This window comes from Meriones unguiculatus (assembly GCF_030254825.1).
Source record: "Meriones unguiculatus strain TT.TT164.6M chromosome 13 unlocalized genomic scaffold, Bangor_MerUng_6.1 Chr13_unordered_Scaffold_41, whole genome shotgun sequence".
Classification (NCBI taxonomy): domain Eukaryota; kingdom Metazoa; phylum Chordata; class Mammalia; order Rodentia; family Muridae; genus Meriones; species Meriones unguiculatus.
This window is the reverse complement of record NW_026843650.1, coordinates 4,098,402-4,124,427: the sequence shown is the minus strand read 5'-3', so window position 1 is coordinate 4,124,427 and position 26,026 is coordinate 4,098,402. Positions and strand designations below refer to the sequence as shown.

Sequence of the window (26,026 nt, the reverse complement as noted above, 5' to 3'; positions counted from 1 at the left end):
GATGGAATCCACTCCCTTCATGGCCAGGAATGTCACAGAGACATAAATGACAAGCATTGCATGAGCATGTATCAGCACCAGGTCCTCTACTGAGGTGTCATGCTGTTAGCTTTGTATTTTTATGGGAATCATAACATTAGCAATGGGCATAGCTTTGACTCTCTCACCTGCTCTTGAGAATCTTTTTCCCCTAATGGGTTCCTTGCCAATCCTCTGTGTGGGGTGTTTGTTTATCTTTTTGTATCTTGTTTGGTGTTGTTTGGCAGTCCTATCTTGGAGGCCTGTTCTTTTCTGAAAAGGATACAGAGTGGAGGGAGTGGAACCGGGGAAGAAGGGAGGTATGCTGGATGTGGGAGAAGTGGAGGGAGGGAAAATTGGTCAGAATATATTGTCTGAGGGAAGAATCCTTTTCAATTAAAAAGCATTAATTCAATTTTCCTACCTAAAAAATGGAAAGAAGGGAAGCAATCAAAGAGAAGTGAAATAGTGAAGACAAGGAAAACACTATCATGACGTACAGTTATTGTTCTGTGTGCATAGAGGGAAAGCATCACTCAGAAGTTTAACAAGCTTATTCTTTAGTCCCATCTAGATCTATGAAATCAGAAGTTTTGCTCTCACCAATGTGAAATATATATCATGCAGGTAAAAAAATGGTAACTTTCTGCTGTTATGTGGAATTACAGGGGTCCCTGCTCACTTAATTCCAAAAGAGTACTCTTTCTTCTCTATAATAAAAACTAAACTTTGAAGCTGGAGAGGTGGCTCAGCAGGTAAGAACACTCTCTGTTCCTTCAGAACTCCTGAGTTCAATTCCCAGCAACCACATGGTGGCTCACGACCATCTATACTGTGGTCTGTTGCGCTCTTCTGGCATGCAGGCGCACATGCAGACAGAACACTAATTAAATAAATAAAATCTTTAAAAAGAAACAACCAAAAACAATGTTTGAATAATATTCGCAATAACAGAAATAAATGCATAATGTTATACACTATACATTAAATATATACTACATTAAGTATATACAAACTGATATTTTAAAATGTTAAGCATTTAAACATGTTTTCCCAATAAAAATAAAAGTGTCATCATCTAAGGTGGGTTAGCTGATCAAAACAAAACTAAGAAAAGTGTTACTTGTCTAAGACTATTACATTTTTATTCAACTGTAATTTATTGTCATTCTTTCAATTCAAACAAAACAAGTCAGTTTCTTAACTCATTTTCACTTCATGCAGCATGACTCATTGGCAGAAAGCTCTTATACCATCAAAATAAACCAACTTTCTGCAATTTTCTAGAATATTATACAAGCACATTTGCTTTTTATTTCTATAACAACTTTTGCTCTAAAAAGTCTGATATTTGATTTTCCTTCTCCACATACCAACTAAAAAAAATGTTACAAAAATTCTTTGAAAGTGCTTCACCTAGGTTGTGTTGTTTCTGCCTTTCATTTTCTATTGCGAACATTAAGGTAGACAAGATGACTGAAGGTCTCCTTCCCAATGGACAAATGGGAATGCAGCAAGATTGAAATCAGAGAGAGAGAGAGAGAGAGAGAGAGAAGTTTGTTGGTTTAACACTGCTTATGCTGTAATTATATCCTGTTTCATGACTAATACAGCACTGACTGTGAGAGTCTTTTATAAGTATGCAATCCTTTAACTATTGCTGTTGTCTTCATTTATTTGCCATACTGTCCTCCTGAGGTACCCAGGGTGACCTCAACAAATGAAGAATTAGGTTATTTTGAAAGTTATACCACCACGAATATAAATGCAATAAGCATGAGATTTCAGATACTACTTTAAAACCAATCTAGAGTACATGAAAATTTACTAAGAAGACTGTTGGGATCCATAGCAATTCTGTCATTTTATGAGCTCTGTGCAATGTAGGCACACATAAACATGGAAACAATGAGAATGTGTGAAAACATGGTTTATTGTGTTGTTTTTGGTAATGAGGGTGTGTGGGTGTAGGTAATATCTGCAAAAGCATCAGATTACATACATTAAATACTTGCAGTTTTACATTGACTATAAAACTACTTGATGTTACTTAATTTTAGTTCATATCCACAGGAAATCCCAAATTCTGCTATCAAAAGTTGATTTGTATGCTAATACACGATCCCATATCATATTCAAATTTATTGTTCAATTCTATACCGTGTGTTATTTTCACTTTTTGTCTTCTCAAATTATACTTGGTGGGATAGCTTTTCTGACCATAACAATGTTTTTTGTGTCAGTAAATTCTATACTTGTCTTCTTTCTATAGATTGTAAATTATTTCATATCACTTTCAATTTTATGTACTAACTGTAGTTTGCTAAACAAATTATTTATATAGGATAATATTATTTACCCTTTTATACTAGAGTAAATGACACAAATGGAATGATGTATTTAAAAATAAAAAGATGTTGGCTATTTTCTCTTTCAACATGAATTCAACAGACTCTAAAGAAAATTTCTATGAATTTCTAAGAGGAAAGCTGATTCCAAAGCTATATCCCATGAAAAACGACACAGAATTCCAAATAGGATTATGAAGGAACACATGGGCAGCTGTGACCTCAGAATGTATCTCAGAGCTACAACTACCAAGAATGTGTACAACAGTTTTGACAAAATTAGGAGATGAAGAGAAAAAGCCAAAACTGTAAGCTTAAAAATATATTCAAATTTTCCTCAAAAGACCCAAGGAAACTCTGCCAGGAAAAATGTGTACTTGACCATGTGTACTTTTGGTTATATGTATATAGAAATTAAATAAACACAGACTTCAAAACTCTTACAAAAGCAATTCAAACTGACCACTAACATACATTTCTGACCCACTGGCTACTGTAGATCGCTCTCGAAAAGGAGAGATCACATGCTCTGTGTTCTGGAGCTCGGTGTAGAAAAAAGTGATCAAAAAAGTGGGCTATGATTCTACAGACCCTCTTGCTTCCTTGTGGTTTCAGGCAAATCCAGCCCCACCGAAAGCCACACACAAACCAATGTGGTGAGTGTTTTCATGTTTGCTTACTCCCACATAGATTGTGCCACAAGATATGGAATCTGCCTTATTCACCTACCCAACACCATGCACACCTTAAAAACCTCTGCATCTCAGAAATTCCTTTTGTGTCATGAAGTTAAATTTCCTGAATCACACCATTGTGGTTGAAAGTAGCGAAAAGATAAAAAGATTACAAAAATTGCTGTAGAATGTACATCGCCCCCTTTCTACCAGCTTCAAAACTATTTATAAAATTTGCCACACAAAACTGAACGTGAAATACAAGGTTCAGAACATCTAGAGAGCAGACCATCAATTTTCCAATCTGTCTTCCCAGCACACACCAAAAGCAATGTGTATGTGTGCACACTGGACAGTGATATTTTAAGAATCACTGCTTTAAACTGCCAGGACTGCAGAGGAATTCTACCAGCCCCCCATCCACTGCCCCCAACCACCGCCAAGGAATCCACACTCAAGGGAGAGTCAGAGACCAAGGACCACTACTGAAAATCACCACATAGATCAACAGAATGACAGTTGACTGACTGGCAGTCTCAGCACCGCCATATCAGATTCTGAGAACTTAGCAGAACTGTTCCTCCTGATTTTGGGACAGTGGCCCACATACTCACCATTGCATACTTTGTGGTCTCCAGTGTCCGGGACTGACCTCAAGCTAAGATAACTACCTTAGGTAGTTAAAATTCCTTGGTTGATTGCAAACATCCCTTGCACAAACATTTAGATTACAATCTGTCCCCTAGGAGGAGCCAAGATGGCGGCGCCGGGAGAACAGCTCATCTGAGAAGCAGGACAACACTCTCTGTGCAGAGACCAGGAGACTGAACTCGGGACCCTGAAACTACATCAATCGTGTTTCCCAGGTGAGGGGAGGCTCCCACGGGGTGGGAATCGGTCAGGTCCACTCACAGCTACCCAGCCAGAACCCGGAAGAAATCCCGGGTAACGCAGGCTTTGTGTCTCCAGGCTGGAGGCACAAGCAGGCGTGTCCCAGTCACTTTCCCAGGCTGATCTGTGGGCACAAGGGTACCTGAGACTGGATGTCCCAGTCGCGGGGGGACCCCACGGGGAAGCAGGGTTGCGGGTCTGATCGCTGGTCACCCAGTCTTTACCTGGAAGGTCTCTGCCGCCATCACAGCCGAGATCCTGCCATGCGCAGAGAATTTAGCACTCAGCTCAGCGGTACAGACAAGCTGCGCGCCCAAGTACAACAGGTACTGGGAACCCCTGTTCAGAGAGGACCCCACAGAGAAGGAAGAAACCGTGCTGCTGGGGTCACCTAGGGAAAGTCTAGCAGACTGCAGATTGCAAACAGGTGAGTACGGCCAGTCATCACAGATCTGGGCCCAAACAGGGAGCACAGAGTGATTGGAAACTCAGCTCCCGCAGACTAGCAGGTGGGCGCACACTCCACCAGCTCAGAGGTCTGCTTCGTACCAACTATTCCTTACAGACAGAACTGAGTGCCCTAAGACACCAGAGCAGTACTCACCCGCCACAGATTAGCTCTTGGGTTCTGGGGCACAGAGCCCCAACCTCAGACCTACAAAAGTCCGGGAACCCTGAGATCAACCCCCAGATACTGCTCCAAGGGGCAACCAGTTATTCCTAACAAAACCGACCAAACCATGGGACACAAAGGTTACAGAAGCTGGTCACTAAATTTACAGCAAGAAACCCAGAAGAAGGGCAGCTGTCTCCAGGACTTCTCCCGGTGAAAGGAGAGCCCTCTTGACTAATCAGGGCCACAGTTACCACCCAGGTCTCTATGCCTAAGGTGAGCTGTAACAACTCCTGAAAAACACAGGCCATCCAGTGACTATAACCAAAAAGCTGAGAAGGCTTCCTTCAGGAAAAACCATCTTCCTGCCAAAGGGATTCTCTCCACTACAACAGTCCAGGAACAACCAGAAACTAAATTCAAACAACTAAGATAGCCCAATGGGTAGAGGACAGCGTAAAAGTCCAACCAACAAAGGCCAGAGCAATATGGCATCTCCAGAACCCAGTTATCCAGGGGCAAATAGCCCTAGAAACCCCAGCATAAATGAAATTCAAGGAGATGACCTAACATCTATGCTCACGAAGATAACAGAGGAAACAAATAAAATACGAAAAGAATTAGAGGAAGATAAAAACAAACATATCATGGCTATCCGTAAAAAAATGGAGGAAATTAAAGACAAGGAGATTATGGCCATCCATGAAGAAATATGGGAAGCTGCAGCCAAACAGTCTGTGGCCTTTAGAGAGGAAATGCTTAAATCACTGAATGAAATAAAAGAAACAGTGGATTCTTCAAACAAGCAGCTGAAGGAATTGATGGAAAAACATGAAAATACAGTCAGACAGGGGAAGGAAACCAACAAACTAGCTCAAGAACTGAAGATAGAATTGGAAAAATTAAAAAAAAACACAAATGGAAGAAATTGTAGAGAGAAAGAACTTAGGGAAGAAAGCAGGAACTACAGAGGTTAGCATAACCAATAGGATACAAGAAATGGAAGAAAGAATCTCTGGTGTGGACGATACAATGGAAGAAATAGATGTATCTGTCAAAGAAAATGTTAAATCTAAAAAATTTCTGACACAGACCGTCCAAGAAATTCAAGGCAACATAAAAAGACAAAACCTAAGAATAATAGGAATAGAGGAAAAAGAAGATTCCCTGCACCAAGGCCCAGAAAATACTTTCAACAAAATCATCGAAGAAAATTTCCCCAACTTAAAGGAGAGGCCAATAAGAATACAAGAGGCCTATAGAACACCCAATAAATTAGACCAGAAAAGAAAATCCTCCCGCCACATAATAATCAAAACTGTAAGTATACAGAACAAAGAAAAAATACTAAAAGCTGCAAGAGAAAAAGGCCAAGTAACATATAATGGCAAACCCATTAGAATCACACCTGACTTTTCAACAGAGACTATGAAAGCCAGAAGGGCCTGGAGAGATATCATGCAGACCCTAAGAGAACACAGATGTCAGCCCAGGCTACTATACCCTGCAAAACTCTCAGTCCTCATAGACGGAGAAAACAAGATATTCAACGACAAAAACAAATTTCAACAATACCTACAAACAAATCCAGCATTACAGAAGACACTGGAAGGGAAAATACAACCCAAGAAAGCTAGCTACATTCAAAAAAACACAGGAAATAAATAACCCCACTACAGTAAAACAAAAAGCAACCAAGCACACAACCGTATGACCACAGCCAACATCAAATTCAAAGAATCTAACAGCCACTGGTCATTATTCTCTCTCAATATCAATGGACTTAATTCTCCAATAAAAAGACAAAGACTAACAGAATGGATGCATAAACAAAACCCAGCAATCTGTTGTATACAAGAAACACACCTACGTCACAAAGATAGACATTACCTGAGGGTAAAAGGATGGAAGACGGCTTTTCAAGCAAATGGACGCAAGAAGCAAGCAGGAGTAGCCATTCTAATATCTGATAAAATACTCTTTCAACCAAAATTAATCAAAAGAGATGGGGAAGGACACTTCGTACTCATCAAGGGAAAATTCCACCAAGAAGACATCACAATCCTGAACATTTATGCCCCAAATACAAGGGCACCCACATTTATGAAAGAAACATTGATAAAACTTAAACCACATATAGATCCCCACATACTAATAGTGGGAGACTTCAACACCCCACTCTCAACAAAAGACAGGTCAACAAAACAGAAATTAAACGAAGAAACAATATCTCTGACAGAGGTCATGAATCAAATGGACCTAACAGACATTTACACCCAAACACAAAAGAATTTACCTTCTTCTCAGCACTTCATGGAACCTTCTCCAAAATAGACCACACAGTTGGTCACAAAGCAAGCCTCAACAAATACAGGAAGATTGAAATAATCCCTTGTATCCTGTCTGATCACCATGGAATAAAGCTGGACCTCAGTAACAACAGAAATAGCAAAAAGCCTACACATACATGGAAACTGAACGACTTGCTACTAAAAGACAGCTGGGTCAGGGAAGAAATAAAGAAAGAAATTAAAATCTTCCTAGAACTCAATGAAAATGAAGACACAACATACCCAAACTTGTGGGACACAATGAAAGCAGTGCTAAGAGGAAAGTTCACAGCAATAAGTGCCTTCAAGAAGAAATTTGAGACAGAGCATTCAAGCAACTTAATGGCTCACTTAAAAACCCTAGAAAAACAAGAAGCAGACACACCAAGAAGGAGCAGATGGCTGGAAATAATCAAACTCAGGGCTGAAATCAATCAATTAGAAACAAATAAAACAATTCAAAGAATCAATGAAACCAAGAGCTGGTTCTTTGAGAAAATCAACAAGATAGACAAACCCTTAGCAAAGCTAACTAAAAGGCAGCGAGACACCATCCAAATCAACAAAATCAGAAATGAAAAGGGGGACGTAACTACAGACACTGAGGAAATCCAAGCAATCATTAGGACTTACTTCAAAAGTCTATATGCAACAAAATTTGAAAATTTAAATGAAATGGACAATTTTCTTGATCGATTCCACTTACCAAAGCTAAATCAGGACCAGGTAAATCAATTAAATAGTCCTATATCCCCCAAGGAAATAGAAGCAGTCATCGAAAGTCTCCCATCCAAAAAAGGCCCAGGACCTTATGGTCCTGAAAAATAAGGAAATCATGAAATTCGCAGGTAAATGGTGGGATCTGGAAAGGATCATCCTGAGTGAGTTGTCCCAGAAGCAAAAAGACACACATGGTATATACTCACTCATATAGACATACAACGTAGAACAAACCCACTAAAACCTGTGCACCTAAAGAAACTAAGTAAGAGAGAGGACCCTAACTAAAATGTCCAATCCCCCATCCAGAAAGGCAAAGAGGATGGACATCAGAAGAAGAAGAAAACAGGAAACAACCTAGGAACCTACCACAGAGTGCCTCTGAAAGCCTCTGCCCTACAGACTATCTAAGCAGATGCTGAGCCTGATGGGCAACTGTTGGGCAGAATGAATGGAATTTTATGTAAGAATTGGGAAATAGTAAGAGCTGGAGAGGACAGGGTCTCCACAAGGAGAGCAACAGAACAAGAAAAATTTGAATACAGGGAACTTCCCAGAGACTCATACTCCAATCAAGGACTATTCATAGAGATAACCCAGAACCCCTGCACAGATGTAGCCCAGGGCAGTTCAGAGTCCAATTGGGTTACATAGTAATGTGAAGAGGGACTGCCTCTGACATGAACTGACTGGCCTGCTCTTTAGTCACCTCCTCCTGAGGGGAGCAGCCTTACCAGGCCATAGTAGAGGACAATGCAGCCACTTTTGATGTGAACTGATAGACTAAGATCAGAAAGGAGAGGAGAACCTCCCCTATCAGTGGACTTGGGGAGTGCCATGCATGCAGAGGGAGGAGGGAGGGTGCGATTGGGAGGGGAGGAGGGAGGGGCTTATGGGGGGATGCAGAATGAATAAAGTGTAATTGATGAAAAATTTAAAAAAAAGGAAAAAATAATTTAAGAACCTTAAATGACTTTCAAAAGTGGAGAAAAACATGGAGTTAGACAATTTACAGGGAGCACGTCTCGCCCCTTGGGGCAATGGTCTCCTGAACCTACTCATACCTCGGACACCACCACTGCTAGTTCTAGAACTGATGCAGGATGTTCCAACGAGGGGGTTAAGGCTTCTCATAATATTTCCTATAAGCCCACACCTGTTTATTTATATCCCCCATTTTTATTCATTATTAGCCAAATAGAGCCAAGTAATTGTGGTAATGATACTTGCTTTTTTGCCCAATGCTGGAATGCTAGTAAATTTACTACCTGGTTACTCACATGCCTCGCTGGGCGCCTGTGCCTGTTGATGCCCCTCACGCTATGACTCTCTTCAGACAGAAAAGGGATCTTGGAATTAACAGCCACCATTGTTACTGCCATCTCATTGGCGGCTGTTGGAGCTACCACCGTGGCATTAGCCATGAGTCATACTGTACAGACTGCTCAGACCCTGAATAATCTTTTAGCCAATGTAGCTCATGCCTTAGATGTACAAAAAGGAATTAATGCTCAACTAAAAGGAGGCTTGATGGTGTTCGATCAGAGGATTGACCTCGTGCAGGAGCAAATTGATACCCTATGGCAAATTGCTCAACTTGGCTGTCAATGGAAGTATGCTGGACTTTAAGTCACTAGCATACAACATAAGAATTTTTCCTGTGCTGCAAATCTGTCTAAACAATTGTCAAGCTATATTTTAGGTAATTGGACTGGAAAACTCGATACTACGATGGAGCACCTGAGAGTGGCCATTGTCACGGTAAATTCTACCAGAGTGGACACAGGACTAGCCACAGGAATATCATCATGGATTGCTGCAGCCATGAATCATCTGAAGGAATGGGCGGGCATGGGAGCATTAGCAGGCCTTCTGGTGTTGGTCTCCTTGGTTTGCCTGTGGTATATATGCAAGATTAGAGTCTCACAACAGCGTAATGCAGCCATGACCATTCAGGCCTTTAGAGCCATTGAAGCAGGACAGTCTCCCCAAGTATGGTTGGCTACCATAAAAAGCTAAAATGTTATGCTCAGGATGCGAGGCTAAGCACTCCACTCAGGATCACCCGCTTTGGACCCAGAGAAGAGCATGTCTGATTGCATGCGGGTTGATGCCCCAGGTCCCGCCTCTGAGAAAAAGGTATCGGATGGGTCTGATGCTCTTTGGGTGGATGACACCTAAATGAACATCGGTACAAAGTCCCAATTTATTTCTAATATCAGAGATCAGACCTCTACTCTTGCCTGATGTGTCTTAAAAAAAAATGGGGAACTGTAGAGAGCTGCGTGATGCCGCGCCTTAAAGAGGGAGCTGGTTTCCACCTTCCACCTTCCCGATGGTGAGTGCTCTCTGTTACGAACAACTCTACATTTGGCTAAGGCTGAGGATCTGGCTTGCTTCCATGTATGTGGACCTATCTGCATTGCCCACGTGGCATGCTGGGGTTGGCTACCCAGAGGTTATTTAAGCTGTGGGTTGGCTTTCCCCAGGGTCAGATGATTGTTCAAGGTTCCTGAATAAACTGCATTGAAAAATAAAATAAAAAAATAAATAAAATAACAAGCTTTTTCTTCAATGGTATTAGGGGAAAAAAAAATCTGTCCCCAGCAAAGAATAGTGCAAAGAATAATAATAACTGAGTCTCCGCTGATGGGGGCACCCCTCACAGTTCTCTTCAGATGCATCAGAGAAGAATCTTGGAGAAAGACTATGAGCTACCTCACACTGGTGCTGCTGATTTGTAGATCTTCCCAGAGTTCCTCATTTCATTTGGCCATCTAGCTGAGCTTCAGGACAGTAACAGCTACTTAACTGGGGTATCAGATCAAGCAACTCAGACATGTGAGTCTTTCCCAGATGGACCCTTCGACCTTAGGAGCAGACAGAGCCCTACTCTAAGAAATCTGTATTTTAGTACAATTTTCCAGTCTCCAAGACACAAGGAGACAGTTCCTCTTCAAAGTCACAGGGTCCTTTGTGTGCACATTCCAATACACAAACAACATTCAGTGCAGATATCTCTACCCCATAGCTGAGAAATCCCAAATCCAAACAGGTCAAAGTCAACAACAATTAAAGCAAAAAGTGACCATATATTTGAAAGTAAGGAGTGGTAAATGGTTAATGAATGAAAAAAAAAAACAAGAAATAAAAAGGAAAGGACATAGATAATTCTAGATATGGTAGTGTAGAAAGTTTATTATAGATAAAAGGGACAGCACAGCCAGATGCAGGGACATCTGGGAGAGTCCAGAGGAGACATGACTGTGAGCCTTATGAGGAAAGGAAGGAGGGAGAGGGGAAAGCCAGACCAAGGGGCCAGGATAGTAAATGATAGATAAAAAAGGCCAGGTAACCAAAATGGTTGGATTATATAAGGAAGACCATCCAGGGAAAGTGGAGCTCAGCCCCTGGGCTAGAAGGCTGGGGATGCCAACCATTACCCAATCACAGGTAGAAACAGAGGGATGCTGGGAGAACCAGCAGCTGGGCCTGCTTTGCTTTGTTAAATAGATACCTCAGCCATTTGTCCCAGCATTTGAGACTTAACAGTAGGGAAGAATGAGGAGATTGAAATGATTTAACTATAATCTCCAAAATTTGTTGTAAAAAGTTAAAACAGGCTTCATGCTCCGATAGTTTTCTGGGACTAGACATGCATAGCAGAGCACACCAAGAATTATACACTCCTTTTCCTTGGGGTGCGCCATTGTTAGAATAATAACATTCCAGTTATGCTTGGCCACACCAGATTATCCAGGTCTTCTGTGTTTGTTGAATCAGTATAACTACAGAAATTTGGTTTCTAGAAATAAGTTTAGCTGCTTTTCCAGAATCTTGATTGCCTTGGTCTGTGAACTCCAAGTATTGCCAGTTTGGACATTTCCTAATCATCTAAAATTGAGTAACTGACATTTCTGTTCAAGCAGAAAAGCTCTCACCATCCTTTTTTTTCCATCCCTTTCTTTACAGTGATGACACCAGCTTCAAAGTTGGTCACTGAATTCAATTTATACATAGGTGCCTCTTTATTTGTAATTACTCACCCCATGAAACCCATGGGATGTTTGAGGAACCTCATTCACTGGTCCCTTTTTCATTTCACTTACCGGGTTAAGGTCCAGCCTGAAATGAGTTGCAAGACACTGGGCTACAAAGGCAGGATTGGGTGGTTCAAACAAGTCTTAACTACATAGCATAAAGAAAGGCCGAATTTTGGGAGACATTGCTCTAAACAGAAAATAATAAAAAAATCCATTTTTAATTAGGAATAAAATTCTTTTTAAAAAATATTTAATTTTTTCTGTGCATTAGTGTGAAGGTGTTAGATTGCTTGGAATTGGCATTCCAGCTGTGAGCTGTCACATGAGTGATGGGAATTGAAGCTGGGTCCTTTAGAAGAGGAGACAATGCTCTTAACCACTGAGTCATCTCTCCAGTCCCAGGAATCAAATTCTTAATGACTGGTAAATGTTGGAGAAGAGAAAGAAATAAGAGATTAGAGCAGTGATGCATAATGAAAGTAAAACTTACTAAGTAATACCAACAATTGACTTTTTTAGAAAGATAAATATAATTGAAAAACTACGTAGGTATACTGACTTTGAACATAAGCGGGCCCTTCTCTGGTAGAGCTAATAGCATTAATCATATACTTTTTGACCTTGATTCTACCTTCAGTGTTAGCTGCTGAGATTGGTAACCTGACATACAAAGCTACCACCAATAGATGAGTCTCAAATTTTTGAGCAGACATAGCCCTATGAAGACTGTAAATAAATGCATAGGATAGACCTTACTTGGAAATTCAATATTCACTGGCTCCATCTGACCTACCGAAATTGAACACCCACCAATCTGGTCCATTTTCACTCACATGCAAAAGTTAATAGGTGCTCGAAATTGAAAAATCACTAACCCTGTAGGGATCACGTCCCTTTTCATAGGGTGACCCCTGCAGCTGCCTGCCTTAGTCTTTGATCTAGCTATTGCCTACCCTGATTCACACAGCAATTGAACATAATAAATTTTTCTTCCTGTTCTGAACAGAAGACACAAACCATGCTCCACATGCAAATCCTTTCACTGTAACTACAATGGACAGTTTATTACTAACTCAAAGTATAAAGCTCTTTTGTGATACAGCTGTTTAACTAAATAATTTAGAAATTTTAATCAAGAGGAAAGCAAGGTCATTGTCCTAGGGGAAAACAGAGTGGGATGAAGGTGACCTCAGTCAGAAGAGCTTGCCTTGGAACATTTATCTACAAGGCTAAAGATGTAACTGTTCTAGAACTAATATCCCCTCCCCAGGAGAAATCACTGCAAACACAATTAAAAGATTAATTATGACAGCATACATTTAATGACAGCATACATTCAGCTCTGGCCAATGCTCAAAAGGAGCCAGCTGAGGACAGAATTTTGCATTACATGTATCTTGTAAACCTTAATTCACTTTTAGGTAAAGGCCTCAGGTTATGTTTTCAACAATTTAAATGGGGACTGGAGACATATAAGTCTAGCCACTTAAAAAGATGGGAGATTTACACAGTAAAAATATTTCCAGAAGTACACCAGTGCCCTCAAACAGAAGGCCATTCTTCAGGGATAGGGTCCTGAATTGAGTATGCCAGAAGAGAAGACAGGAAAAGGCAACATTGAAAAAAAATAAAACCTGGGATGGGGAGGTCTTGTACAAGCTATGTGTTAAGCCAAGTAAGCATTTTTGTCCTTCAGTTCATTTATTTAATCACTTAACAGCCAGATGGAAAATGCCATCCTCCTTTCCTCCCTGTCTCATCCCCACACCCCACCCCTCCCTACCTCTATCCTCATAGAAGCATATATCCCCTTCCCCACTTAAGTACCAACATACCCTGATGCATCAAGTCTAAATGGAACCAACTGTTCCCTTTCCCACTGAAGCTAGGCAAGTCAGTCCAGGTGGAAAGAAAGTGATCCAAACCCAGGCACAGAGTCAGAAACAGCCAGGACTCCAACTGTTAGGGGAGCTACATGATGACCAAGCTGCACATCTGCTACATATGTGGAGGGGTTCTATGTCCAGCCCATGAATACTATTTAGTTGGTGGTTCAGCCTCTGAGAGGTCCATGGCCAAGTTAGCTTCTCAAGAATAGCATCTGGTATACTACTTTCAGGGAAAATGGAAGGAAATGGTTAACTTCTGTGATGTCAGGAGAAAATATCATAAGTAGAAACAAATTCACGAGGAGTCTAATGAAACAGAGCTGCAGTAAGAGGAACACAGGGTCTCTCAAGAACATTACTAACCAAGCCTACAGTGGCCTTGGAATTGACAACCACAGCCCCATGTGGTGGGAAGAGGTGGGATCTCATGATCTGAAGCAATGCCTCCCCAAAGGCCTGGAACTCAGACCATTATGGGCTCTCTCAAACATATTCCTGGCTTTTGAGAAGGAACTCCATTTTATTCTCAATACATGGAGAACTTAGTGAAAGCTCCCAAGGCCTAGGTCCCAATCTGTTACTGGCTATGCCAAAAATGTTAATGGTAATGAGAAAGAACTATGCCATTCCCCTTATGTGAAGGCCTCATGGAATGCCTTCATTAATCAGGACAGCTGTGAACACAAACATGGCTGCTCTGACAAGAGATCACATCCAAAGACTTTCTAGATATATATGATCTGGATGGAATATAGACACATCTTTTTGCTGTACTAGGCCTAGTTTAGCAGATGAAGGCACTAAACTCCTGGAGGACAATTACATCAGGGGAATAAAAGTTACGTTAACACCTTTATGTCACCACAGGCTGTAATGTTGGTTGTGACCCTGTAAGATCGACTTGAGCAGCTTGGTAGAGGCCTGTTCTTTGATATGAGGATCGGCCTGGTAGCTGGTTGTAAATCAGAGTTGTCTCTCTCCTTTGCTAGTGTTGGGAGGCAAATTTCCAGCTCCCGCCGCTCAGCTGGCTTCTCCTCCCTGCACTCACCATGTTGCGACTTCGGACCTTGCATCAGTTCCCCTCGCAGCACCCAAGCAGCGCCGGTGGAGCTCAGAGCTCTTCACCTGGACCCAAAAAGCCGGCCCAGCGACAGGATTCTTTTCCTCCACAGAAAGGAATCCGGAAGGACACGACCCCTCTATTGACTGGCAGGTCCGGCAGGAGGCCCTGATTGGCTAGAGAGACTTGAGTGACATGTACCCCTTCCTTAGGTTTAGGCTGTCTACCTTAGGGTTAGAGTGTGCTGAAGGGACACAGCCTGTTAGTCCATGATCCTGGATTCCTGTCCAGGGCAGCACCTTCTCCAGATCTGCGGAGATTCGCAATTCATCAGCGCTAGTGCCTACACACCCAACCTCGGGACCGCCCAGCCCTCCCAACCTGGCCGCTCAGCCACTTGCTGCTCCCCTCTGTGGGAGGGGACCCTAGGCTCCCCAACTCAAGATCTCAGGGCATGCCTAAGCTTCCCCACAGCACTCAGGAGGCAGTTCTGCTTCTTCCTCCTGGTGGATCAGGCTTCCATAGCCCAACTCAACTGCAGTGAAGTTACCCATCCGTCCCACAAATGGAAGGGATCCTAGAATATTAACAAGATAATTTAATTATTTATACATTTTATAATTAAAGAACAAAATACAAATTTAGGTGACTTCTCTATTAAATTACCATGGTGTTTAAATGCTTTAGCAGTAATATACACATATATAATGTAAATATAAAACATTTGAATCACATACTCCAAGAAGCCCATTCCTAGATGATTAGCATGTCTAGAAAACATATTCAGTACAATCAAGCAATGCTGACAAAATGATTGTCTCAGAGGATGAAAACATTCTAGGCCTAGATTTGATTGTATGGAGGCTAGAAGCTTGCAGGACTAGGCTTAGGTTAGCAGATGAAGGCACTAAGCTCCTGGAGGACAATTACATCAGGGGAATAAATGTTACTTTAACACCTTTATGTCACCACAGGCTGTAATGTTGGTTGTGACCCTGTAAGATCGACTTCAGCAGCTCGGTAGAAGTCTATTCTTTGATATGAGGATTGGCCTGATAGCTGGTTGTAAATCAGAGTTGTCTCTCTCCTTTGCTAGTGTTGGGAGGCAAATTTCGGGACAAGCCCGGTCAACATGTGTATGCTAGCATGCTAATCTCTAACAGGCCTGGTTAGCATACTGTTTACCTGTGGGGTGATTTAGAGACAGTCCTCCCCGCGGCTAAATTCTATTTAGTGTCACCTACTATTTCCCAAGCATTGGAAATCCTTTACATCAATTCTACTCTTCCTCATCACAGCTTAATACTGGAGTGCTACCCAACACACGAGATGCCGTTTGCAACCCCCAAAAAACTACTTCGGAATGGATCTTACACCTAAAGGTTAAATGCTAAGAGCGGAACCTGTAGAAGACATTAGAGAAACTGGAACACTGAAGAGAAACTGAAATACTCCGAATTTGGCATGCCACCACAAGGATGATTCTGCACACAAACCCCTGCTGCAAACGCTCTGCATAGATGCGGCCCCCTCAGTGAAGTGACTCAGATGCCACCTCTGGGTCCAGCGAGCACCCAGGACCACAAGGTCTCTCCCCAGTGGCTGCTGCTCACCAGCCAGTCCCGGAAGAGACCCCGCATACCAGCTCCCGCTGCTCAGCTGCCTTCTCCTCCCTGAACTCACCATGTTGCGACTTTGTAGCTTGCCTCAGTTCCCCTCAAGCACCCAAGCAACAGAAGAGGTTGCTCACGTGGTTCACCTGGAACCACAAGAGCCTGTTCAGCAGCTGGAGCTGAACCAGCAGAAAGGTATCTGGAAGAACACGCCCCCTTTCTTGACTGGCAGGTCCGGACAGAGGCCCTGATTGGACAGAGAGTCTTGAGTGACAGGAGCCCCTTCCTTAGGGTTAGGGTGTCTCCCTTAGGGTTAGAGTGTGCAGAAGGGACACAGCCAGTTAGTCCCTGACCCTGGCTTCCAGTCCGTGCCCTCGCCTTCTCCAGATCTGCAGAGGTTCGCATTTCAGCAGTGCTAGGGCCTGTTCTCCCATAGCCTCTGTCTGCCTGCACACCCAGCCTCGGGACCGCCCAGCCCTCCCACTCTGGCTGCTCAGCCACTTGCTGCTCCCCTATGTGGGAAGGGGCCCTAGGCTCCCCAACTCTAGAACTCAGGACATGCCTGAGCTCTCCCACAGCGTTCTGCTTCTTCTTCCTGGTGGATCAACCTTCCACAGCCCATTACTCAACTGCAGTGGAGTTACCCATCTGTTCCACAAATGGAAGGGGTCCTAGAATATTAACAATTAAGGAGAAGTTTTTAATTATTCATACATTTTATAATTAAGGAACAAAATACAAATTAAGCTGACTTCTCTATTAAATTAGCATGCTGTTTAAGTGCTTTAGCAGTAATATGCATATATGTATATAATATAAAATATAAAAGGTAGGAATCACATACTCCAAAAAGCCCATTCCTGTGAGATGATTAACATGTCTAGAGAACATATTTAGTACAATCAAACAATACTGATGAAATGATTGCAGGATTCTTAACTTAGGCTAAATCATATTCATCTTTGAAGGAATGTCAAGTTATTTATAGTTATTTACAAGTATTTCAGAGGAGTTTGTTAGATTTTATAAATGACTCTCACAGGAGTTATATACTCTTCTGAAAGAACAACAGGCATTGTATTTTATAATAAATGCAAAATGCACTCTTGGCAAAAAGTATAAAATCTACTAACAGAATTTTGATTGGGACTGTGTGTTCCTCATACATTTCATTTCTGAATGTTACGATTTTTTTAATTTTATTTTTATATTAATTAAGTTTATTCAATTTGTATCCCAGCTGTAGGCCCCTTCCTCATTCCCTCCCAATCTCACCCATGCTCCCTCATTTCCATCCATGCCCCTCTATGTCTTTTTTGAGACTGATACTCCAACCAAGGACCATGCATGGAGATAACTTAGAACCCCTGCACATGGCAACTAAGTATACAAGTGGGTTTCCTAGTAAGGGGAACAGGGTATCTCTCTGACATGTACTCAGTGGCTGGCTCTTTGATCACCTACCCCTAAGGGGAGAGCAGCCTGACCAGGCTACAGAGGAAAACAATGCAGCCAGTCCTGATGAGACCTGATAGGCTTGGGTCAGATGAAAGGAGAGGAGGACCTCCCTATTAGAGAAATTTCAAGAAACAACAATTTTCTTTTGTGGCTTCATGCTTGGTTCAGATAATTGCACCTATATTTCACCTGGTACCTGTGAAAACCTTGGGAGAAAAGCAGTTAACAGATGACAATCTCTGTGGAACACTGTCTTTAGCAGCCACATCTTCCCAAATGGGAAGGGAAACAAAACAAAACCAAAATAAAACAAAACATCTGTATTAGTAAAGATTCTCTAGATGAACAGAACTGATCGAATGAATGCACATGTGTAGAACGTGGGTTTATTAGAATGGCTCACATGCTGAAAGATTATTTAATCATACTGTGAACCCTGAGATGGTGTCCTGGAAAAATCTGTCTCTAGTTGTGGTATGCCTCAGTGCAAGCCCACACCTTTAATCCATGAACGCTTTATTAAAACAGGCTTAAATAAACTCAACCATAGGTCAAGAGGTCAACAAGGGTGAGTAGGAAGGTAGGCTGGGTGCTTTCTATGCCTTTCTGAGCTAGTAAGTTTTCACCCAGGCATCTGACTCCAGCATCTTTATTGGTGACATCAAATCTTTTGCTTAAAAACAAAACAAAACAAAAAAGCCAGTAATGGTTCAGCCAGTGTGGCTGGATGTCTCAGCTGGTCTTCAGTATATACCAGACTCCTTAAGAAGTAGGCTTTAATGCCAGTTTTAAAAAAATTAGCTTGCCAGCCAGAGGTAGGGCCAGCAGACAAAGAGAAAGAGCTACCATCTCCAATATCATATGTTACCATCAGAGACTGTGGCCAAGATTAAAGGTGGATTTTATCACATCAAAAATCTAGATTGAAGAAAGAGTTTTTCCACTTTCCCAACAGTTTGGGTTTTAGTTAATTCCAGACATATAGTCAATTTGGCTGCCTAGAAGAGCCATCATAACAGAAGAAAAAACAGAAGAGCTGAGAAAGATTTTTTTTTTCCTGTCGCAGGCAAGGAGAACATGGAAGTCTTTTCTAAAGCATGATTTTCTTCAACAAAGGAAGCTTTGGGGTTTTACTTAGGGAATCTGGATAAGTTCAAATATAGGTTTGCCTACTTTAAAGCATGCTAAGTTAAATCCTTTTCTTAACATGGTAATAGTGTATAAGGAGAGATATTTAAATGCATCTTAGCTCAAAGTCATGCAGAAACATTTATAAAATATAAAAGTAATGGACAGAAATGCTTCTGTAATGTTCATCTTGTACCACAAGGTCTTAGATGAAAATAAGGAACACTAAAAATCGTTTGCATGCAGCCTGTACTTTCAATCATGTTGTATGATTTCACAGATATAAGTATCAAGGCCATTTTCTCATACATACAAAGATAGAGAATACAAATTCAGAAAACATCAAGGAAATCACCTATCAGCACCATGGACACTATTCTTAGAGGAACAGCTTTGTTGAACTAGTCTAACTTCACAATGAGCCTGTTTTTGCCTATGAGATGGTTGGTTCTGAGGAATGCTGCAGCTACTTTCATACAGGAGCAGAAAGAGTTCATTTTAAGTAGCCCTGGCTGCTATCTGTCTCACTGCTGTGATATCTCTGTAGAGATTACTACAATTTTAAGCGTTATTTTTATTTCATATACATGGGTGTTTGCCTCCATGTGTCTATGTTCAGTAACAACAGAAGCTAGAAGATTGCAGGAGATGGCATGGACTGGAATTAGAGCAAATGGTTAGCTACCATGTGGTTTCTGGAGATGGAAACTGTATCTTCTGTACCAATATCCATTGTTCTTAACTGCTAAACTATCTCCCTAGCTACATTTTAATTTAAAATGTATTTTTATACATTTTAATTAAAGTATATTACATTGCTTTCCCCATTTTTTGTCCTCTACTTTTTAATTTTTATTTTTATTTCATTTCATTATTTTTCCCCAAAGACTTGTGTCTGACCCTCCCCAGGCGTGACCCTGTGACCTGGTTTGTTTACACACACGTCCACCCCAGATGGTGACCAGCTCGACCCTGTCCACTCCGTCCTCCTGAGGAGACTAGGATTGAGAGAGGTGACAGGAAATGGCTCTCCCGGATGCCCCTGCTGTAGTCATGGCTATGACAAGGGATCTCTCTGTAGCTGCTTCTGGCTGTAGGTTCCCACCCAGCCCCAGGAAGGACACACCACAGCAGGTCCGGCTGTTTAGTCACTTCCTCCACCAGGTTGGGGGAAGCAGCTGCACACTCACCATATTGCAACTTTGGACCTAGCCTGAAATCCCATCACAGCACACAGCAGCTGTGCTCAGACCAGATCATACCAACCTTTAACCTCTTCTCAGCTACAGAACTGCAGCAAGGTGGTGGGAAGAACCTGCCTCTTCCTGTGACTGAAGGGAAGGAGGGTTCTGATTGGACAGTGAGTCTTGAGTGACATGAGCACCTCCCTTAGGGTTACAGTGTACTGAAATGAAAAAGTACAGTGATTCTTGGTCCAGGCTTCCATTTCAGTCTTTTTCCATATCTGCAGAGATTTGTATTTCATCATGATCTGTGCCTATCCTCTCCTTGCCTACCTTCTGTCTTCCAGTACACAGTAGGCACTTTCCCTCTTCCTCTTGGAATCAAGACAGATAGCTGTACAGTCCATTATTCAACCTGCAGGGAGTAAACAAACTTTCCCACAGGTGAAAGGGTGCCAAGAATATTAAGAATTGAGAGATTTTAAAAAATACAGAGAGATATTTGTTCTGTGTTTTCATGCTGGGGCTAAGTAAACTGCAGCTATTTTTCAATGCTAAAACCAATGATGTAGAAACAAAGGCAACAATACAAAGAATCATTGTAACTAAGAGCTGTTTGTTTTTTACTTTGTTTTTTTGAGAAAATCAACAAGATAGACAAACTTCTAGCCATAAGAAAAAGATAGACAGTATCCAAATAACCAAAATCAGAAATGAAAAGGGGGACGTAACAATAGACCCTGTGGAAATCCAAATAATTGTTAGGTCTTATTTCAAAAGACTATATTTAATAAAATTGGAAAATCTGAAGGAAATTGACATTTTTTTCCTGTGTCTCTTGTTCCTCCCCTCCCCCATTCCTTCCACCCTCCTTTCTTTAGGAACCCCGTTGAAGTCCCTTGGGTCGGGACAAGGAGCCAGAGGGCAGCAAATGAGCAAGAAGAGAGGTGTGAGAGGAAAGCTAGGAGAAAGAAGCAGGAGAGAGAGATCCTGGAACTACGTGAAGATGGACTGGATATAATATTTCACAAAAAGCAAGTATAATGTGGGGAATCTAAATGTTAGGAAACTATGAGGGTTTGGAGGTTTAGGATGCAGTAACTATTGCCCTACATTGTGTTCTAGGTTAACTAAATGAGCCCAGTCTTTGTGTGGTGATTTGTGTATACAGCTGTTTAGGATTAACAGCAAGCTTTACCAGAAGGTATATCAATAGTAAATATTAAACAACACCTACAACGTGATAGTTTGAATTCTACTTTCCCTATTGATATTCTTTTACTTATTTTTCTTTATTGCCTAAACTAACACTTGGAGCACAATACTGAAAAGGAGTGGGGGTGGTGAACATAGATGACAAGCTTCTGACCTAAATAAACTAGCCTAAACCTTTGCTCCATTAGTGATGATTTTGGATGCAGGTTTCTCACCTATAGCTTTATTGTGTTGAGAGGTGTTGCCTCTAGCCTTACAACTTTTGAAACTTTTATGATAAAGGTATTTGGATTTTTTCAAAGATTTTGTTGTTTTTTTTTTGTAGACGCTATTAAGATGTTCATGTGATTTTTGTTTATACATCATTTATCATTTATGTTGTTTTTATATTTATTGACTAATGTTGTGCCATATTAGGTATAAGCAATTTGTTCATAGTGGAAATCAGAAATGAAAAATCAGAATTGAAAGGGGAGACCTAACAACAGACACTGAGGAAATGCAAACAATCATTAGGTCTTGCTATAAAAGCCTATATGGCATAAAATATGAAAATCTAAATGAAATGGACAATTTTCTTGATAGATTCCATCTTCCAAAATTAAATCAAGATCAGATAAATGGATTGAATAGTACTATATCTCCCAAGGAAACAGAATTAGTCATCACAAATCTCCCTTCCCAAATAAGAAAGCAAGCCACAGTCACCTTGATACCTAAAACCCACAAAGACCCAAAAAAAGAGAACTTCAGACCCATCTCTTTTATGAACATGCAAAAATACTCAACAAAATACTTGCAAACCAAATACAAGAACACATTAAAGATATCATCCATCATGTCCATGCTAGAGCAGTAAATGAGATCAAGGGGATACAAATCAGAAAGGAAGAAGTCAAAGTATCACTATTCACAGATGATATGATAGTATACATGAGTAGACCCACAAATTCTACCAGAGCTCTCCTATACCTGATAAACACCTTCAGCAAAATTGCTGGATATAAAATTAACTCAAAAAATTCTGAAGTCTTCCCGTATACAAAAGACAAGTGAGCTGAGAAAGAAATTGGGGCAACAACAACGTTCCAATATTCACAAATAATATAAAGTACATCGGTTTAACTCTTACCAAGAAAGGGAAAGATCTGTATGAAAAAAAAAAAAACTTCAAGTCTCTGAAGAAAGAAATTGAAGAAGATATGAGAAGATGGAAAGATTTTCCATGCTTATGGATCAGTAAGCATGATAGCAAAAATGGTCATCCTACCAAAAGAAATCTAGAGATTAATGCAATTCCCATCAAAACATCAACACTATTCCTTACAGACCTTGAAAGAACAATTCTCAACATCATATTAAAAAAAATTGAATAGTTAAAACAACCAGTATGATAAAGAACTTCTGAAGTTATCTCCATCCCTGATCTAAAGCTATACTATAGAGCAAGAGTAATAATAACGCCATAGTACTGGCAGAGAAAAAGACTTGTGGATCAATGGAATTGAAACAGATACCCAGAAATAAACCCACGCACCTACAGACAGGCAGGACTAAGGCCAGAAATTTATACACTGAACCCCCACGGTGTGTTCTTCTCCCCATCAAGCTACTTAAGACCTCCATCCTCTGGTACTACAGCACAGAATCTCCACTTCCCCTCTCAATAGACTACCATATCAGTGTTCTGTCTGAGAGAAAAATCCTGCTTTTGGAAATGCCTGTCTGCTCTCTTTTAAGTCCATGTCAACTGCATCAATCCTGATCTAACAGACACTACAACATGCACTGAGGAAAGCAGCGAATCATTGGTTCATATTTTAAAAGTCTTCATTCAACTAAGCATTAAATGCAAAAACATTTAATGGGTAGACTTCTAGATGTATAAAATCTAACATTAAATCAAGATGAAATAAATTATTAAAACAGATACATAATAACCAAGATAGAAATGGTAATTTAAAAATCTCTCAAAAAAAAAAAAAGAGAAAAGAGAAAAGAACAGCCTAGGTCTAGAGATTCAGCATGAATTCTACAAGAGTCGCAAATAACTCACTACAATACTCCTCAAAGTAGTTCACATAAGGGAAAAGGAAAAAAACTTCCATATTTTGTTAAGACACCAGCAGTATTATCTTGATTACAAAAAAATCAATTTCTGAAAATTAATAACACAACCTAATATTGTGTTAACTAATTAATAGCTCATGTTATAAAGAACTTCTATACAGGTACTCAGTTATTCGTACAAGAGACTTACTCACTTACCTAATACATTATGACTGGAAGCCATGATTACAGACTATGTTAATATTAATGTCAAATATTACTGATTCCCATAATACTAATTATATAGTATACAAACATTCACATTTTATCTTTTATTTACCTATCAACTGAATGAAAAGTTCAATTGACTTGTTCAACAATCATCTTGACATCCTATTTGAAGTTAATCTCCAAGGCTTATAAGTGTAAGTGAGTCCTATATTAAACCTTGTTGGTTTAAAACCCATACATTACATTCATCACTAACACACTGAGATATGGTCCAGGCCCATGAGCACTGTCTATGTTCTAAAATTTATTAATGGGACCATGATTTTTGTTTCACATTGATCTTACCTTATTAATACTAAATCATCTGCGAAAGCAATTACTTTTCTGTTACTGCTGACTCAAAGACAGGCTATTTATTGTCCACAAAAGAATCTTCTTATGGTCTTTTGTCATAAATACAGATTGTATTTTAGGTGAAATGGTTGCTTGGATATGATGCCCTAATCTGTATCTTATGACATTGGACATATTCCATGAAATGATAAAAATTTTGGAACTTGATATATTTTTACACTATTTTCAATTGTATCTTACAGAATTTCATCTCACATTAGGAAAACATTTGTTGAAAGACATTCAAATTTGTCTTCAAATGAGTGCTTTCAGTATCCAAATCATGTAAGATATATACACATACACTTTGACAGAACCTTTTTCTATTTTAATTTGTACTTGCAACTATAAGATGAAAATGTTTTATTGGTTTGAGGATAGTAATTACTTACCAATAATATAAAATCCTGATGCTTCCCTTGCTTATGAGTGAGGCTTACCTGGCATGGAAGAAGCCAGTCCATGTTTCTGTCTTCTTTAGGTCCCATTTCAATTTTGCTCAGCAGCATTTTATGGAGGGCATGGGACACTGCATACACTGCATTCCGTATCGAATAGCTGGGCTCAGAAACGGTCACCACATCATTTTCTTCTGGTTTAATCTCTATAGAAATTGGGTATGTGTCATGATATATAGCATAGCAGGAGATGAGCAATCAAACCTGTCAATCCAGAATTTATGGAAGTAAAAATCTCCTGGGTAGTGGGAGGCTGTAGAAGACTAGAGATAGTTCATTAAGCCAGGGATAGCTCTTGTTTTCGAATATGAGAAGCTTCCTCTGAAAAAGTTCATCAAGTCATTCCTATTTGATAGGGACTCAAAATAAAATGTATTGGTTTGCCATGTTCTACACCTTCCTTCTGGTAGAAAATAATTTATTTACCATGTGGAAAAACTTCAGTTACTTATGTGAGTACAGAATACCTGCACTTTTACCTGTGTATGTTGGTTCAAATTCAGGAAATCAACACCAAATAGTACCCAAGTTTTAATTAGCTGTTGTTTTTCTGCAAAGCCACACAGATTTCTTTCGTTCTTTCCTTCCTTTTCTTTCTTCTCTCTCTCCTTCCTTCCCTCTTCTTCCTCCTCCACCTCTTTTTTCTCTTTGCCCATAAGTATATGCCCTCAGCCCAGCAGAGGTGGACAGATCCTTTTGTACTGAGTCCCCAGCACCCTAACAACTAAGCCCAGTGCACCTTACCTACTCAACCCCCAGCCCCCTAAAAATTATTTATAGGATCCTCCCTGCTCGTGCACCCGCAGGCCAGCAGAGGGCGCCAGAACAACCAATACAAGGTCGTGCACAGCCTCACCCCGGGCGGGGTGCACCCATCTCCCCCAGGAAGCATGCAGGCCTGGAGGGAGCAGAGGACTGTGTTCTCGTCCCGCCAACACCCTGCCTGCGGTTCTGCTCCACACACGAGCCGCTCAGGGACTCCAGGCGGATGGATGGATGGAAGGCCAGGGGTGGACAAGGGAAGGAGGCAGGGAACCCCCAAATCCCTCCTACTCCCCTTCTTCCCCGCCTCCACCCCACGTGTGAGCAGGACTATGAATTCATAACTGCTTGAGATAAGAAGATTGCGGACCTGGGAAAACCGTTCCGGGTAGCAGCGCGTCGCTGGCGGAAGTCCCGCCCCTTATGGCTTCGCTTCCAGATCCGCCCCGCAGAGAACAGAGACTTCCGGGCTCGGAGGCACCGAGGCCGCCCTACCATCTCCCTGGCCTGGGCTGTAAACACAAACCCTCTACTTACAAACAGACCTTTATCCCTTCGTTTCTCACTTCGGAGCTCTTGCTGGTCACGGAAGTCCCAATGGTCCAAGATACATCGCCTCAGAGACCCACCAGCCTGAGAACTACAAACATGGCTTCGGAGCAAGGACTTCCGGGATTGTATCGGAGAACTATAAAAATGGCGTCCACGTGGCGCAATGCATTCTGGGATTGCTCGTAGTCCCGAGTTTGATTCCTTCCCTGTCCGTTGCCTGGACCGTGGACCCTGAGTCGCCTACAAATCCCAAAATCTCATGCGCGCTGTTTCCAGCATTATAAACGCTGCGAGGCGGAGATGCGCATGGAGAGACCCACGACGGGCCCGGCTTTTGTATCTCTCTGTCCGGAGTAGGCGTGGGTTGATGACGCACTTCCGGCCTGGTTTTTTTTTT

The 26,026-nt window shown here is 41.1% G+C and overlaps 1 protein-coding gene across 6 annotated transcripts in view; it reads right to left on the bottom strand.

The window, feature by feature from the left end:
- Positions 1-25,745, bottom strand: part of LOC132651219 (zinc finger protein 431-like) — a 43,570-nt gene extending 17,825 nt beyond the window's left edge. Inside the window, exons 1-2 of one of the 6 annotated variants that reach the window (XM_060376467.1) lie at positions 25,615-25,745; positions 24,250-24,461 (exon numbers count right to left, since the gene is read on the bottom strand). In XM_060376467.1, coding sequence (XP_060232450.1) covers positions 24,250-24,366 — 117 coding nt within the window. In that variant the 5' untranslated portion in view covers positions 24,367-24,461; positions 25,615-25,745. The other 5 variants (XM_060376468.1, XM_060376466.1, XM_060376471.1 and 2 more) reach the window with 5 other exon arrangements.
- Between the last annotated feature and the right edge of the window lie 281 nt (positions 25,746-26,026).